The sequence below is a fragment of the Neovison vison genome, chromosome 3 (genome assembly GCF_020171115.1).
Source record: "Neovison vison isolate M4711 chromosome 3, ASM_NN_V1, whole genome shotgun sequence".
Taxonomy (NCBI): Eukaryota; Metazoa; Chordata; class Mammalia; order Carnivora; family Mustelidae; genus Neogale; species Neogale vison.
Genome location: NC_058093.1, coordinates 170,914,438 through 170,930,314, shown reverse-complemented (window position 1 = coordinate 170,930,314; position 15,877 = coordinate 170,914,438). Strand labels below are relative to the sequence as shown.

Here is a 15,877-nt window from a genome sequence, read left to right as displayed (position 1 = left end):
ACAGAGTCGACACAAAACTCCATCCATCAGGGTCTCAAAGGCTAAGGGAAATTTCAACAGCGAAACACCAGTACAGAACCTTCCAACGTTACCCATAAATTGAAGTGGCAGCAAGAGGCACTGGTAGTTAATGCTATTTTTTTTTAAATTTTTAAAAAAAATTTATTTGACAGAGATCACATGACCCCAGGACCCTGGGATCATGACCTGAGCTGAAAGCAGAGGCTTTAACCCACTGAGCCACCCAGGCACCCCGGTAGTTAATGTTTTGAAAAATAATTAAAATAGACCAGATGCCCACAATGGGCTTATCAAGACAGTCAGTCAAGGAGGTCCTAGACATTATTTACATGATTTCTACTTCCTGCTAATTTGTTGATGAAAGGAAGCTATACGTCCTGAAAGATCACTAAAAATCCGTGTAGAGGAAAAAAAGCAAGATAGTATGTGAGTCTGCAATTATTAAGGCCCTATTTTTGCACATCTGCATGTGAAACTAGCTCCAAATAACAAAGGAACATTTCCACATATATTTAGGTTAAATAGTATCAGAACATCATGAGTAACATGAAAAGCAAAACCCAGAACACCAACAAAACCTAAGAAAGAATGAGAATAAACATCTTGTCCTCAAGATTTAAGGAGAAAGCAAGGCATGTGCTAACTTTAAGGAAAACCACCTCAGCAATCTTCAAAGAAAAATGTTCAACTCTTCCATGGAGGTTTCTCAAGGGCCACTCATATTCCCCATGTGAGAGTCACAAGGCTGTCAGAAAGCTGGGAAGGGGAGGAGGGTGCAGCGTGAATCAGCATGTCAGCGAGCTTGGCCACGCTGACCAGGGCCACAGGCCTGCACAGGCTTGCAGTCATCTGTCCCACAGGGAAACAAAAGCTATCCAGAAGCAACCATGACTCCCAGGACACCTCACAGAAAAGCCATTAAAAAAAATCTGAATAGAAGTAACAGAGTGAATTCTCTCCAGCATCAGTGGCATATGACCCACACATAGGCAAGGAGGTCAGTCTATTTGCTGGTCTCTGGCATCAAGATACAAATCTTGCCATGGGCTCCTGAAATGCTAAAAACATGAAAAAAAAAAAAAACAGCTCACAGGAGGCTGGGGTGTGTATGTGCAGGGGAATCAAAGGGCTCAGAAAGACTTAATTCATTCTTCAGATATGTTAAGATTTATTTATTTATTTGAGAGAGAGTGCATAAGCGCAGGAAGGTCAGAGGGAGAGGAAGAGAATCCCAAGCAGACTCCCAGCTGACTGTGGAGTCTGCTGTAGGCCTCCATCCCAAGACGCTGAGATCACAACCCAAGCCGAAACCGAGTCAGATGCCTAACCGAGTAAGCCACCCAGTGCCTCTCATTCTCCAGATATTTTATTTTATTTTTAAAAGATTTTATTTATTTATTTGACAGACAGATATCACAAGTGGGCAGAGAGGCAGGCAGAGAGAGAGGAGGAAGCAGGCTCCCTGCAGAGGAGAGAGCCCGACGGGGGGCTCGATCCCAGCACCCTGGGATCATGACCTGAGCCGAATGCAGAGGCTTAACCCACTGAGCCACCCAGGCGCCCCTCCAGATATTTTAAAACAGACACTTACACCTATCAGGACTCATTAAAAGTTATATGTTTACCCACAAGGAAGGGAAATTATACAAAGGAGGAAGTGACAAGTATTCAACAATGCCACATATCAAACCTCTGCCTAGAAGTTGCAAAATTCCACCACCATTTTGATTTAAAAAGAATTGCAGCAATTAGGCCACGAACCTAGTGATTCCAGGGAAAGTACTGCTTTTTCCCAAACTCCAGTTTTACAATTAAAAGGAAATTATCCATCTACTGACATCTGAAAAGGCTTTTTGCCTTTTTTGCAAAGAAGGTGGCATAACTGCTGAGACTGACATTTACATACAAGTGGCCCCTCACCCCCAGACCTGGCAGAATGCTCAACAGACCCAACGGGCAAGCAGGCCCAGGCCTGGGGCACTCTGGCAAGTCACCCACCGGAGTGACAGAAACCCAGTCAACAAACCACAACTCTGGCATGACTAATGGGAGGCGGGTGTGGAGTCTCGGTTCCCTTTCCTCAGCGTTCAGCACTATGGAAGAAAATAAAGGCCCAGGGCACTGTGGTTCGCAGTCATCCTTTATAACCCATAGCTCTTGTTTCAACGCGAAGTTTCCACAGTCTGGCAAAATAGAGGTGGGACAAGGGAGTGGGGGAAGGTCAGGAGCCCCAGGTTCTGATCCTCAGAACCAGGGAGGCTCTTAATCAGCATGCACGCTGAGCCTGATGGTATGTGGGGCGGGTCCCCGGCCTGGGCCCAGCAGTTCTGCTCCCAGCGAATGGCTCATAACGGCTGCCAATCTCACAGGTTTGCTGCAAAGATCAGATACGGGACTATATGTGGAAGTACTTGGTAAACTCAAAAGCACTATACAATCCAACGCAAGGAATGATTACCGTCTTCTAACTGCTGGGACCTCAGTAAAGGACCTAAAGACCTGAAGTAAAACACCTGACATTTCTTTGGGCTCAGGAAAATTGTGCTTGACTCAATCCTTCTAGGTTTGCTTCCCAAGGTTGTGTTGCCTCTAGAAGCATCCCCAACCCGGTGGGGCCCAAAGCCACTTACAAGCCATCTGTTTATGTGTTAGGCCCTGTTGCACTGCTCTTCATATATTAATGCAATTAATCCTGATGAACAAGCTGATGACAGAGGTGCTATCATACCCATTTTACAGATGAGGAAATGGGAGGCACAGAGAAGCTGATTCGTGTAAGAGTGGCAGAGTCACAATTCAAACCAGAACGTTCTAGTTGCAGAAAGAGACTCTGAATAAAGTGTAATCAACTGCATAACTTAGGTCCTCAGTCTAGCACCACACGCCTCCCTGCCCTACCTTGCACGAGGCACAGGCATGGGTGCACTCACTTGCACAGCTGTGCTGGTGGGAAGCCCTCCTTTCCCCCCTCAGCTCTCTCTCGCCTCCCCTCCCTCTGATCACCATGGGCTGAAAACCTGAAAACCAGCTAGTCCGGCATTTCTCAGCCTCCTCAGGGGCCTCCACCACCTGACCCTCTCTTCTACCTTCTAAACTTCATCTCTTCGTGCATCCCTGTGCATCCTTTCGCCTGCTCCTACCGATAAACACCGCTCCTATTTCACCCTCCCTCTTGGTCAAACGACCCCGATGCCTCTCCAGCTGCACTTCTCGTGACCTGCCCCACAATCCCAGGCTTCCAAAGGAAACCAGTCCTTCCTCCACTGCCAATCTCTCCTCCTGGGGAAGCTCCCAGTGCAGGTACCCTTTCCCTGCTGAGCCCACAGCCACCCTTTGTTCCCCTGTGCACTCCTCCCCTGTGGGCCACCGCCCACCCACCCCTACCACCTCCTACACAGCCACCAGCTGGGCTCTTCCTGAGCTGGGGTGCCATAGCTTTCTGATGCTCCGACACCTTCCTGAGGCCTGTGAGACAAGCGCCAGCTGCCCCACCTGACTCCGGTGTGCACGCTCATGTCCCACCCCTCCATACCTTCTGTCCCACACTGAGGGGGACTGGCCCATTCCTGTGCCTTTGTGCCTCCTTCCCCGACACTCCCCATGCTCCTGCTACCCACCAAGGCCACTCCTTGACCACCACCTCCCCTGGGGTCCTGGTGGGCCTGTGGGACCCAGGCAAGCACAGCCCCTCCCCTCCCTGAGCTCCACTGGTCCAGTGGCTCCCTGGAAGGTATGTGGCCGCCTCTCCCAGCATCCAGGCACTGGATCCCTCAATCCTCAGATCTGGGGGGCTGGTACTGGAGCAACACCCTTGTACAGAAGAGCAAACTGCGGGTTACACAGGTAGAGTGACTCATCTGAGGCCACACCTAAAAATGGCCAAGCCAGACCCCACCCAAGTCCTGGCTGCTTCCTGGCTGTTCCGGAAGCCAGAGTTCCTTATGCCACAGGCTCCTCCCAGAGTCACCCCTGGCTGGGCCACGCTCATCTCTCATCTCACCAAGACCCTAGCTGGCGTTGGGATGACTGGATTTCCAGTCTCCAAATGGCCACCGCAGAGCCGGTGGTCAGGACTTTATAGGCCAAGATGACAGGTGCACCTTAGCATCCTCGGGATGCCCAGGCAGCATGAGCTGGCGCTCAGAGCAAGAATGCACCGTGCAACCAGCAGCTCGCACACACAGCACATGCCTCCTTTCTAGGCAAAGCACCTGCTTTTCAAAAGTGAGGTGTGGCTGAACACTGCCTTTACTAGGCTTCGAGAATGCCTGCTGCTGACTTCACATCCGCAAAGCCCACTTGGGGAAGCAACGTGGAAACAAACCTAGCAATGTCTGTGGTCTGCCGGGGCCCAAAGCGCGTCTGACCAAACCTGAGCTCACGGCTGGAGACGGCCGGTGGCTGCACGAACCGGCCGTCCTTCGGGTCACTGAGCTGTCCACCTAAAAGTTGTCCGTTTCATACCCTGTGTGTTTCGCCAGGAGACATGAGCTCAGACGTCCTTCACATGGGAGAAAAGCCCACTGGCAAGGACTGCAGAGAGCAAGCACGCTGTCAGTCACCACATTCAGACGCAGCAGAGAAGCATGACCGACCTCCAGGGCAAACAGAATCAGAAACTCCGGGTCTGACAGCCACGTGACACGTCTCGTTAAGGCGGCGCTCCGGGCCCAGAGATCCGAACCCAAAGGGTAATGATTCTTCACAGTAGGTCTCGTGGACACCGACCAGGCATACAGAGCTATTTATAACCACAAGAACCATCTTACTGAGCATTTTAAAATTTTACCGATTCCTAAAATGTTAAAAATAAACAACTGTGGGATTTATGTCCTCCTCTCCTTATGGACTCCATCCCTGCTCATCATAAATCTGCAACCTCACAGGTATATGCCAAGTAAGCACCCCCTTCTCAGATACAGCCAATGCTACTGTATTAGATCTGGGTCTTGTAGGCTTTTAATTCCTCCCAACAGGTAACCAGTAGAGACAGACAAGTGAAAGTCACTTTGAAACAGCTTTTTCACAAATAAGCCTCAACAACCCTGCACAGGCTGGCTTTCGGCTCAACCCAACTGCCCCACCGTATCCATCGGGCTCTTTCTCGTAGAGGGCCAAACAGGAAATATCGTAGGCTCACGGGCCGAAAGGTCTTTGCGGAGGATACTCAACGAACCTGTTGTAGCTCAAAAACAAGCCCAGACGCCAGGCAAGTGATGGGTGTAGGAGGCAGGGAGCAAACTTTATTCACAATGACAGGCGCTGGCCAGGCCGAACCTGTGGGCTCCTGCCGTGGGATGAAGCAGAATTCACGAGAATTCATTCAACGCCGGGTATGTGGGGAGAGAGGTTCCGAGGGCCGTTTCCGGCTCTCGTGTGGACTCCCTAGGAAGATGGCAGCATCATCAGGCACGGAGCCCGGCTGCTGTGTTTCCTCAGAGACTCTCTGCAGTATCTGCCCCTGCGCTTCCCGAGGCAGGAACCGTCAAGTCTCGCCATGAGCTGAAGGAGTTCAAACAGATGACGTAAGCAGTTCAGAAATGAGAACCACTGCTTGCTCTGGCTCTCCACCCGAATTCGGGAGTTACACGGCTAGACTGAGTCTGCTTGCAAAGGTCAGGTCAGATGACTATTTCACAACATGCTCCGGAGCTTAGCCATCGGGTACGCGACTGGCCAGGGAAGTTTCTTGCAGTAATAACAGGGGTGCAGCAAGTTAAAAAAAAAAAAAAAAGTCCCTTCTGCTACATGTCAGCCACTACAGCAATGGCTAAACAGACCCTGACGGGGAGCTCTACAGAAGCACATGGATTATGGGGAGAGGCTATGGACACCGGCAGCAGAGTACTGCACTCCAGGCGGCCGCAGTAAATCTCAAGGACTAACAAACTCATCAGAAAACGCTTCATGAACATCGGCCGCGTGCTAGACACAAAGTAAGGGGATTCCTTCCTTCCCACCTTGCCTACTTCTCAGATACCCTCTAGCATAGTAGGGCAGCATTTTACAGGTAAGGAAATGGAGGCTCAGGGAGGGCTCTCTGAGGTCACGTGGCTCCTAAGTGACAAAAGCAGTAACGAGAATGAAGATTTGGAAGGCCAAGTAAATTAAACATTCTCTATCCTGTCCCCAGGCCCCACTCCCCAGCTGCTCCAGCTCTGTCTGTACGGATGTCACCTCAGAGTGTCATACAGAGCGTCCCTCTGGGAACAAACGTGTTCACCTGTAGGAATAATGGTACTATTTACATCTTCCTACGGACGACTCTAGGCAGCTGTCAAGTCACATTGGTTACTGCTGAGCATCCTCAGTTGGAAGCCTGCGCTGGCCACCGCTCGGCAGGCAGAGTGCGGGCCCGGGTCCTATCCCTTCTGCCACTGTCCTGGATGGGCAGAGCTCACAGCAGAACCTGGAGCCACACCAGCTCCAGTGCCAGCAAGATGGGTCAGGTCAGGGGTAGGGAGAGGCCTATGAAGGGAGCAGAGAGGCTGGCCTGGCCGGTCAGGACAATGCAGGATGGGATAGAGGGAGAGACAAGGAGCATCCTACCCAGAGAGTAAGCTGCCTGCCATTTCCCTGGAGTCAGGGAGGCAGACTAAACAAATATGGCAGCACATCTGGGGTAGAGGCTGGTCTGGTATGACTTCCATTGATGGAAATCTCTGGATCTCTGTTTCACAGCTACCCTGGGGTGAACAGATCCACACAACAAAGGATACTCTGTGAGAGCACCAGGCATACCTATAAATGGGTGTTTCCTTCATACATTTTTTAGTTAGATGGACTTGGCTCATCTTCACTTTTCAAATTAGCCCTCCAGCTTGCAGTTGAAGGGACTTGCCCAAGGTCATACTACTAGTTGGTATTAGACATTTGCACCCACTGAAAAATAATCCAAAGCCACAAACTAAAACAAAACCATGAAGGTTGATGGGAGTGTATACCATCCACAGGTCTTTTCCTATGGAATGTTCACACAGTGTGGCAGGTGAACAAAGGGACAGGCCAGCAGGATAAAACGATCCCTGATTCATCAGTGGTTTTTGGAGAAGCCAGAATGGAGCTAGGAGCAAGCCCTGACGGAGATGCCCTATTGGCCATCTGGAACAGCTGCTGAACACTCATTCAATTTTGCCTGCTAAACATGAAGAATCTGGTAGCAAGATTTTGAATACATTTAGAGGACAAGTCAGAAGACCGTGGTTCAAGCCCTTAGTCCACCATTTACTAGCTATGTGACTTTGGGACACCACTTGATCCTTAGTATCTGTAATTTCCTGCAAAGCAGGAAACACAGCATCCCATGTGTTTTAGAGGGGTCCTGGAATGTTAAAACGAGACCAGAGTGTCCTTGCAATGGAGTACTACACACAAATTAGGTAACTCTTTTTTTAGTTTCTTGCAATCTAAAACATCGTTTTGAAAAAGTTTTGAGTTAACTTACATACCAAATTGATTGGTTTTTCGTAACAGCTAGATAACTCCCCCCCTATTTTCTCCGGTTTCCCTTTTGTCTACCTGGTTAAGCATTAATTTACCCTTCAAAGGTCAGTTCAAAAACTGCCTGCCCATAACATTTTGTTCTTCCCTTTGTTAGACTACACTTTGCATCATATTGTAATTTTATGTATCCCCCCTTCTTCCAGTCAACTGTGAACAAGCCAAGGGCAGAGGCTACCAACGTTTACACAGTTTATGGACTGCCTTCCGTACAGGGTCTACTTTTGTATCTACACTGTGCCCATAGCAACCACTTTACATTTATGAAACTAGTGAATGACAGGAACTTTGAGTTCCTCTGGCCTAAGGGACAATAAGAAGATAAAGAACAAATTTTAAAATTCCCCTCTCAAGTCCCCCAATAGCACACTTGCATCAGAAACAGGCTTGGGTCAAATATAAAACACAAAACAAATGAGAAACAGTTTTTCTTCTTTTTTCCCCCTCAGTTTTCTTGCCAAAGCAAATATTCCAAACACTGAAAATAAGAGGCAGAGTCCAAGCAAAGAAATTTTGTTGGGCCACAGTTGATTACTGATTATCACCCAGAAAGCCATGCAATTCTGGTTTCTACCACCTCTGAATCCTTCTATCTTATCCCTACACCTAAACCCACGAAGGCCAAATGACCCAGTGACTCAGAAAAGAGACTCTTGGCCATACTGGAAATGGTAAAATACAGTCCTTGCTCTCAAGGAGCCTACAATCTACTACTTCAATGCAAGCAATATTTTGCTCTCTTTCCATGAGAACCGTAAGAAGTAGGCATAGATGTTAACCCGATTTTACAGAGGAAGAAGACAGAGGCTCTAGGGGATCACTGGTTCGCCCAAGATTGCTCTTGGTGAGAGGAAAAGTCCAGACCAACACCCAGGTAAAGGCTGCTGCTGCAGTGTAAACACAGATTGAGAGGCTCAGAGAGAAGGACTTCTAGCTGGGGGACAGGATAACAAATCTCACGGATAATGCAGCATTTGAACTGGGCCTTGGAAGATGGGCAGGATTTCGACAGCAAGTAGTTTATTTGGCTGGAGAGCTGATGCCTTTCACAGAACTACAGGTGACAGGGCAGAAAGGGGCACCCACGATCAGATTAGAGATGGTCTAACCCTGGCTTCTGCAGTAGATAACGTGTCCTCCTTAAAACACCCTGAAAAGCCTCCCTTTGGGGAGGAGTGGAGGGTGGGGAAGGGTTACCCAGGAAAAAGAGAGCATACTGTCTTCACCCCAGAGGGATTCTTTGTTCTGGGTAATATGACAAACACTGAAGCAATACAAAGACCCATTCAGCAAGTCTTTTTCTTTCTGCCCACTCGCTAAAATAAAAACCTCATTTTCCCTTGATTACTTATGTTAATAAGGTATCTGAGCGCAGCATCAAACAAGGAGTAGGAGAGACTGGGAAAAAGTAACCATCTGAAATTGGGGTGAATGTAGATTTTCTTCAATGCTCTTGGGTCAAGAGATTAAACCACTGCTGATCTCTTCAGGAAAAATCATTTTAATGGCTTAAGTCCTACCCATACCTCCCTATGTCCCAAGTTCCTCAAGAAAACACCTGTAAAAATTACAGACAGGAGAGAGACACACGATTTCTCAAAACCACACACGTTATTTGGATGACCAGAAGGTTTACAAACCATGCAGTTTCATGTTCTTTCATCATCTGTAAGAACTAAAAATTAAGAAAGGCAAAAATCCCCCCCAAAATGTCTATCAGACCTTACAAAGGACAGTTAGGTCTGTTAATTCTGTGACAGAACTTCCTGAGTGCCCAGGCTCACCCCAGACAAGGTGCTGTCCCTGTAAGAATTCTAAAAGCAGAACCCCCCCCACACCCCACCCACCAACCACCTCCAGTCTATTCAGGGGTACTGGGAGCCTCTGCCCATGCAAGGGAATTAATTTGTAATATAACAAAGGTATATTTCCAGTTAAGATTTACTGACCTTCCCAGGCATTTTGCAAGTGACTCATGATGAACCTCTGACCTATCTAAAAAGCCCTAGGAGGAGAGGCACTCATTGGCCATCAGTCTTGGATATTATCTTGAGGTGAAAGGATTTCAGAGGCACGTTAAAGCTACTTACCAGTGTAAAGCCCGTCTACCAGATCCTGACCTAAAACTCGAGGCAAACTGAAGAGCTGTATTTTCTTTAAGGCACAGAATTGCTCCTGCTTCTTGAGTTTTACTACAGTGGTAAGGTCTCTCCATAGATCATGTTACCTAATAACCCCAATAATCCTACATGGTATTCTTAGTCTTCAAAACAAAAACAAAACCCTGAGGCTTGACAGAGTAAAAGGCCCACAGCAAGAGCTAGTGAGTCATCTACTCACTGACCCCATTCCAAACCACCCCCTGCTCCTCTGCCTCGCCTCCCAATGAGATGTGCCCTCCCACAAACCCACACAGTTGGGGATCCCCTCTACATACAGAGAGGAGGGAGCCACAGCTCTTCTCTTGGCTCTTGGACCCTTCCTGGGTCAGCAAAACCTACCTGCTTCTAAGAACTACCCAGAAATTTAAGGAGAAGTTTTCCTAATCCAGGGAAAGCCCCGAATCTGCTTTACTACCTCCTCCTCACTGACATGTACAGGAGTGGGCACAAGGACAGAATCCCAGAGCTCCAATCCTGCGTCCTCATCTGGTTTAATCAGCGCTGTATCCTTAGACTTTATCCCCCAACTCTGGTTTTAAAGGAGAAAACTGCAGACGCAGAAAGAGCAGTGAATGCAGCTAAGGGTTTGTCAATTTTCTCTGTACAAAGAGCCGGCTCTTAATTTCATTGATCCTTTCTCTTGTCTTTTCAGTTTCTCTAATTCACTTATTTCTGTTCTGATCTTTTTATTCCCTTCCTTCTACTAATTTGGGGCCTTGTTTCTTCTTTTTCTAGTTCCTTTCAGTATAAAGTTACAGTTACATTATTTGAGATTTTTCTTCTCCCTTGAAGTAGGCTGTATTGCTATGAACTTTGCTCTAAGAACTGCTTTTGCTGCATCCCATATATATCAGTAGGTCATATTTCTGTTTTAATTTGTCTCTAGGTATTTTTTAATTTCTCCTTTGATTTTCTTCAATGACCCACTGGTTGATCAGTAGCATGTAGTTTAATCTCCTCATTTTTGTGGGGTTTCCTCTTGTAATTAATTTGTCATTTCATATAAAGTGGTCAGAAAAGAGCTTGGTAGGATTTCGACCTTCTTGAATTTATTGAGACTTGTTTTGTGACCCGACATGTGATTGATCCTACAGAATGTTCCATGTACACTAGAGGAAAATGTGTATTCTGCTGCTTTTAGAGGGAGTGCTGTCAATATCCATTAAGACCCCCTGGTCTATTGTGTCATTTAACACTGATGTTTCCTTATTGATTTTTCATCCATTGATGAAAGTGGGCTATTAAATTCTCCTACTACTATTGCTTTCAACTTCTCCCTTTAAGTCTTTTAATATGTGTTTTATATATTTTGGTGCTCCAATGTTGGGTGCACGTATCTTTATAAATGTTGTATCTTCTTGCTGGATGGACCTCTTTATCATTACGTAATGAATGCCTTCCTTTGTCTCTTACTACAATCTTTGCTCTAAAGTCTATTTTGTCTGATATGAGTATAGCTACTTCAGTAATCTTTCCATTTCCATTTGTATGGCATGTTTTTTCCATCTCTTCACTTTCAGTCTGTGACTAGGGAAAAAGAGAGAGGGCTCAAAATAAAAAATGAAGAGAAGTGACAACTAAGATCACAGAAATACAAAGGATCATAAGAGACTACTATGAAAAAATTACAAACCAACAAACTGGATAACCTAAAAGAAATAGAGGAATTCCTAGAAATACACAAACTTGCAAGACTGAATGATGAAGAAATAGGAAATATAAAAAGAGTGATTACTAGTAAGGAAGTCTCCTTCAGTAATCAAAAAACTGCCCAACAAACAAAAGTTCAGGGACCAACCAGAAGGCTTCACTGGCAAATTCCACCAAACATTAAAAGGTTTAATACCTATATTCAAAGTCTTCCAAAATACTGAAGAGGAGGAAAAGTTTCCAAACACATTTTATGAGGCCAGCATCACCTGTGTACCAAAACCAGACCAGAGTGTTATTAAAAAAAAAAAGAAGAAAGAAAGAAAAAATTACAGTCCAGTATCCTTTATGAACACAGTTGCAAAAATCCTCAACCAAATATTACCACACCAAATCCAATAATACATTAAAAGGATCACATGCAATGATCAAGTGGGACTGATCCTATGGATTCAAGGATGGTTCAACATCTGTACCTCAATCAGTGTGATACCTCACATCAAAAAGATAACAGATAAAAATTATATGATCATCTTGATAAATGCAGAAAAAGCAGTTGACAAAATTCAACATTCACTTATGATGGATAATCTCAACAAAGTGGATATAGAAGGAACACACCTCAGCGTAATAAAGGCCATCATGACAATCCTACAGCTAAGATCATACTCAATGGGGAAAAGCTGAAAGTTCTTCATCAGAGAACAGGATACCTATTCTTATCCCTTTTGTTCAACATAGTATTAGAAGTCATAGCCATGGCAATTAGGCAAAATAAATTAAGGCATCCAAATCAGAAAGGAAAAAGTTAAACTGTCACAATTTGCAGATGATATGATACATGAATTCAGGAAAATCACAGGATACAAAATCACTACATAAAAATCTGTGGCGTTTCCCCACACCACCAATGAAGCATCATAAAGAGAAATTAAGAAAGTAATTCCATTTCCAATTACATCAAAAAGAAAAAAAAATCTGGAATAAATTTAGCCAACAAGGTGAAAACTGTAAGACACTGATGTAAGAAACTGAAGAAGACACAAAGAAATGGAAAGACAATTCTGTGCTCATGAATTGGAAGAATACTGTTAAAATGTCCATATCACCTAAAGCAATCTACAGATTCAGTAAAATGCCCATCAAAATTCCAAAGGCACACTTCAGAACAGGAACAGATAATTCTAAAATTTATGTGGAACCACAAAGCCAAAAGAATCTTAGAAGAACAAGGCAGGAGATCTCACACTCCCTCATTTCAAACTATGTTACAAAGCTATAGTAATCAAAGTAGCACGGTATTGGTATAAGAAAAGATACACAGATCAATGGAATAGAATTGAGAGTCCAGAAATAAACCCACACAGGTATGGACAATTAATCTACAACAAATGAGCCAAGAACATATGATAGAGAAAGGACAGTCTTTTCAATAACATGTTGGGCAAACTGGACGACTCTCTTACATTCAAAGTGTACTAAAGACTTGACTAGAAGACCTGAAACTATAAGATTCCTAGAAGAAAACAGGTGTTAATCTTCTGGACATCAGTCTTAGTGGAACTGACTCCAAAAACAAGAGAAATGAAAAAAAAAAAAAAAAAAAAAGAAGTGGGACTATACCAAACTGAAAAGCTTCTCCCCAGCAAAGAAAACTAATATCAAAATGAAAAAACAACCTACTGAAAAGAACATATTTGCAAACCATATACCTGATAAAGGGTTGATATCCAAAAATATATAAAGAACCATACAACTCAACATCACCAACAAAAAAACAACCCAATTAAAAAACGGGCAGAAGATCTGAACAGACATTTCCTCAAAGACATACAGATAGCACACAAGACATACAATAGCTACGTGAAAAGATGCTCATGCTCAAGAGCACTATTAGGGAAATGCAAATCAAAATCACAATGAGGGATCACCCTGCACCTGTTACAATGGATATTATCAAAGAGACAAGAAATGACGAGAGTTGGTGAGGGTGTGGAGAAAGGGAAGCACTTGTATACTGTTGGTGGGACTGTAAATTGGTACAACCATGGTGGAAAAGACTATGTGATTCCTCAAAACATTAAGAATAGAAATACCTTATGACCTAGATATTCTACCCCTGAACAGTTACACGAAGAAAATGAAAACACTAATTTGAAAAGATTTATGCACCCCTACATTCACAGCAGCATTATTCACAGTAATCAAGGTACGTAAACAACCTAAATGTCCACTGACAGATGAATGAATAAAGATGTGATATATTTATTTATACAATGGAATACCAATCAGCTATTAAAAAAAAAAAATGAGATCTTGCTATTTGCAACAACACGGATGGACCTTGAGGGGATTATGCTAAGTAAAATAAGTCAGCTAGAGAAAGACAAATACAGGTGATTTCACTGATATGTGGAATCTAACAAACCAAACCAAACCAAACCAAACTCACAGATCCAGTAACAGACTAGAGGGGAAGGGGGTTGGGGAATGGGCAAAATAGGTGAAGGGTCAACTGTATGGTGATGAAAAGTAAGTAGACTGTATGGTGATGAATAGTAAGTAGACTGTGATAACTCTGCAGTGTACACAGATGTTAAATTACAAAGCTGTGCACCTGAAACATGTAATAACAATAAACAGCAGCGAGGCATTCATGCCCTAGGTTACTTGAACCAAGGAAAAGCTGACCCAGGGAGTTGGGCCACTGAGCTCTAGGCCCCATTCTGTAGCTAGCTAATGCTGTGACAAGGAGAAACTCAATTACCCTCTGCTGGGTCCCAGTTTCTAAATTGTAAAAGAGAGTTAATGACAAGTAACTCACGCTGTCAATAAAACCAAGCTGAGTTACTCAGGACTGTTTCAATTTGGTACTTGGCAATTTGTTTCCCTTCTTTACCCTCACACCCCCGCCCCCACCATATCCAAGAGAGAAGAAGGGGAAATAAAGGGGTAGAATATTCTAAACAAATTCAGAAAGAGTTCGTGCGCTTGTAGCCGGATTTTTTTTTTTTACAGGCAGATTAAATAAACAGGATCCCTCCTCCTCTGTACCAGCTTTCGTCCTTCCCCGTGATTGCACATCCTAAACCCAGAAATTAGGTGAGCGCAGCTGGAATGAGCTCCAGAGATCAAGCAGGCTGTTTCCAGTTGCCACCTCTTCCAGACCAGAAAGAAGAGTGCGCGGCCAGGGAAAAAACCCGGAGCAGGGGTGGGGGTAGGGGTGCGCCAGGGGCTCCATCGCTGAACCAACTTCCCCAGGACCAGCTGGACCCGCGCCGGCCCTCGCCGCCTCGCGCCCCCGCCTCGTCCCCCCAGAGCCCTCGCGGGTCGCGGACCTCCGCTCACCTGCGCGGGACAGAGCAGCAGCAGGAGGAGGCCGAGCGCTGGGCCGCGCGCGGTCATGCTGCCGCGGTGCCGGGCTGCGGACAGCGGCGGTACTCGGCTGGGCTCGCCCCGGCTCGGCGCGCAGGGCTGCCTCATGATGCCGTGCCAGCCTAGGGAGGGAGCAGACGCTGGCGGCTGACTACGAGCGTAGAGCAGGAAAGAGGAAGGCGTCGTCGGCTCCTCCCCTTTCTGGGCGGTGCCGCCGACGGGACGCCCGGGACCCGTTCTGGGGCGGGGCCGACCCGGGGAAGGCGGGGAGGGGCGGGGGCGGGGCCTGACTGGGCAGCGCCCCTTTGGCGGGGCTTCCTCTGCAGGGTCAACTCTGCGTTTTGCGGCCCTGCGGTTTTGGGGGTGCGACTTACGGTAGGGATCCCAGACTGGGACAGCCGAACTTCTGGAGTCCGGCTGGGAGGATATTGCTGGAGTTGTGCCGAAAGTGTGTGGCTTTGATGTTTTAACTCTTTTTCCCCTTTTTGTCTTTCCCGGACGAGGGACGGTGGGCGAGAGGGTTTTTAGCAAATGGGAGCGCTTGGAGATTGTTTTCCCAATTCCGATCCCACTCCTCAGCGGAGTAGGTATTGATTTCGGCCCGGGTTAGCACTCCGAGCGAATTCTCCGCCCCAGACTCCGCAGCCAAAAAGGAATCCGTGCCCGGGATTCAGTTACGCCCCGAGCGGTGGCCTGACCGTGTGCTCACCTCGGAGCGCGAGGGGCGGAGCGTGGCGGTGGGCGGTGCTCCCGAGCCAACCAATCTCCGCTGGGTGACCTCGCGGGCGACGCTTGCAAAAGTGCTGGAACTGCGCCACCCTCTGGCGGAGCTGCGCGTAGCGTCGCTTTGGACCAGTCGGTGGGAGGAGACCCCCACCCCAACTGACCCCCCCCCATCTTACCGCAAGGTTGACCCAGAGGCGGGACCAGACTACGTTCTTAATTTCCAGGTGAAGTCGGGTAACACAAAGACAAAGAAGCGTCTTCAGTTTTGAGCCTTGCACATATTTTGTTTTGCTCTGGAGCTTATTTTTTATTATATGCATTTTTAGTAACACTGTCCCTCAGATTTCCATCATTGAGATCGCTCAAAAGCCTCAGTCCTTATCATTTTGAAGTTAAGGAAAGGTAAGTAAGGATCTCTTTTCCCAAGGTGGAAGCCAGTTTAC

General features: G+C 46.4%; 1 protein-coding gene across 1 annotated transcript in view; it reads right to left on the bottom strand.

Annotated features, from left to right (window-relative positions):
- Nucleotides 1-15,605, bottom strand: part of NPC1 (NPC intracellular cholesterol transporter 1) — a 49,309-nt gene extending 33,704 nt beyond the window's left edge. Inside the window, exons 1-2 of the mRNA XM_044244395.1 lie at nucleotides 15,418-15,605; nucleotides 14,682-15,279 (exon numbers count right to left, since the gene is read on the bottom strand). Of these exons, the coding sequence (XP_044100330.1) occupies nucleotides 14,682-15,279; nucleotides 15,418-15,605 (786 nt within the window). The remainder of the gene's footprint in view (nucleotides 1-14,681; nucleotides 15,280-15,417) is intronic.
- Nucleotides 15,606-15,877: the final 272 nt, after the last annotated feature.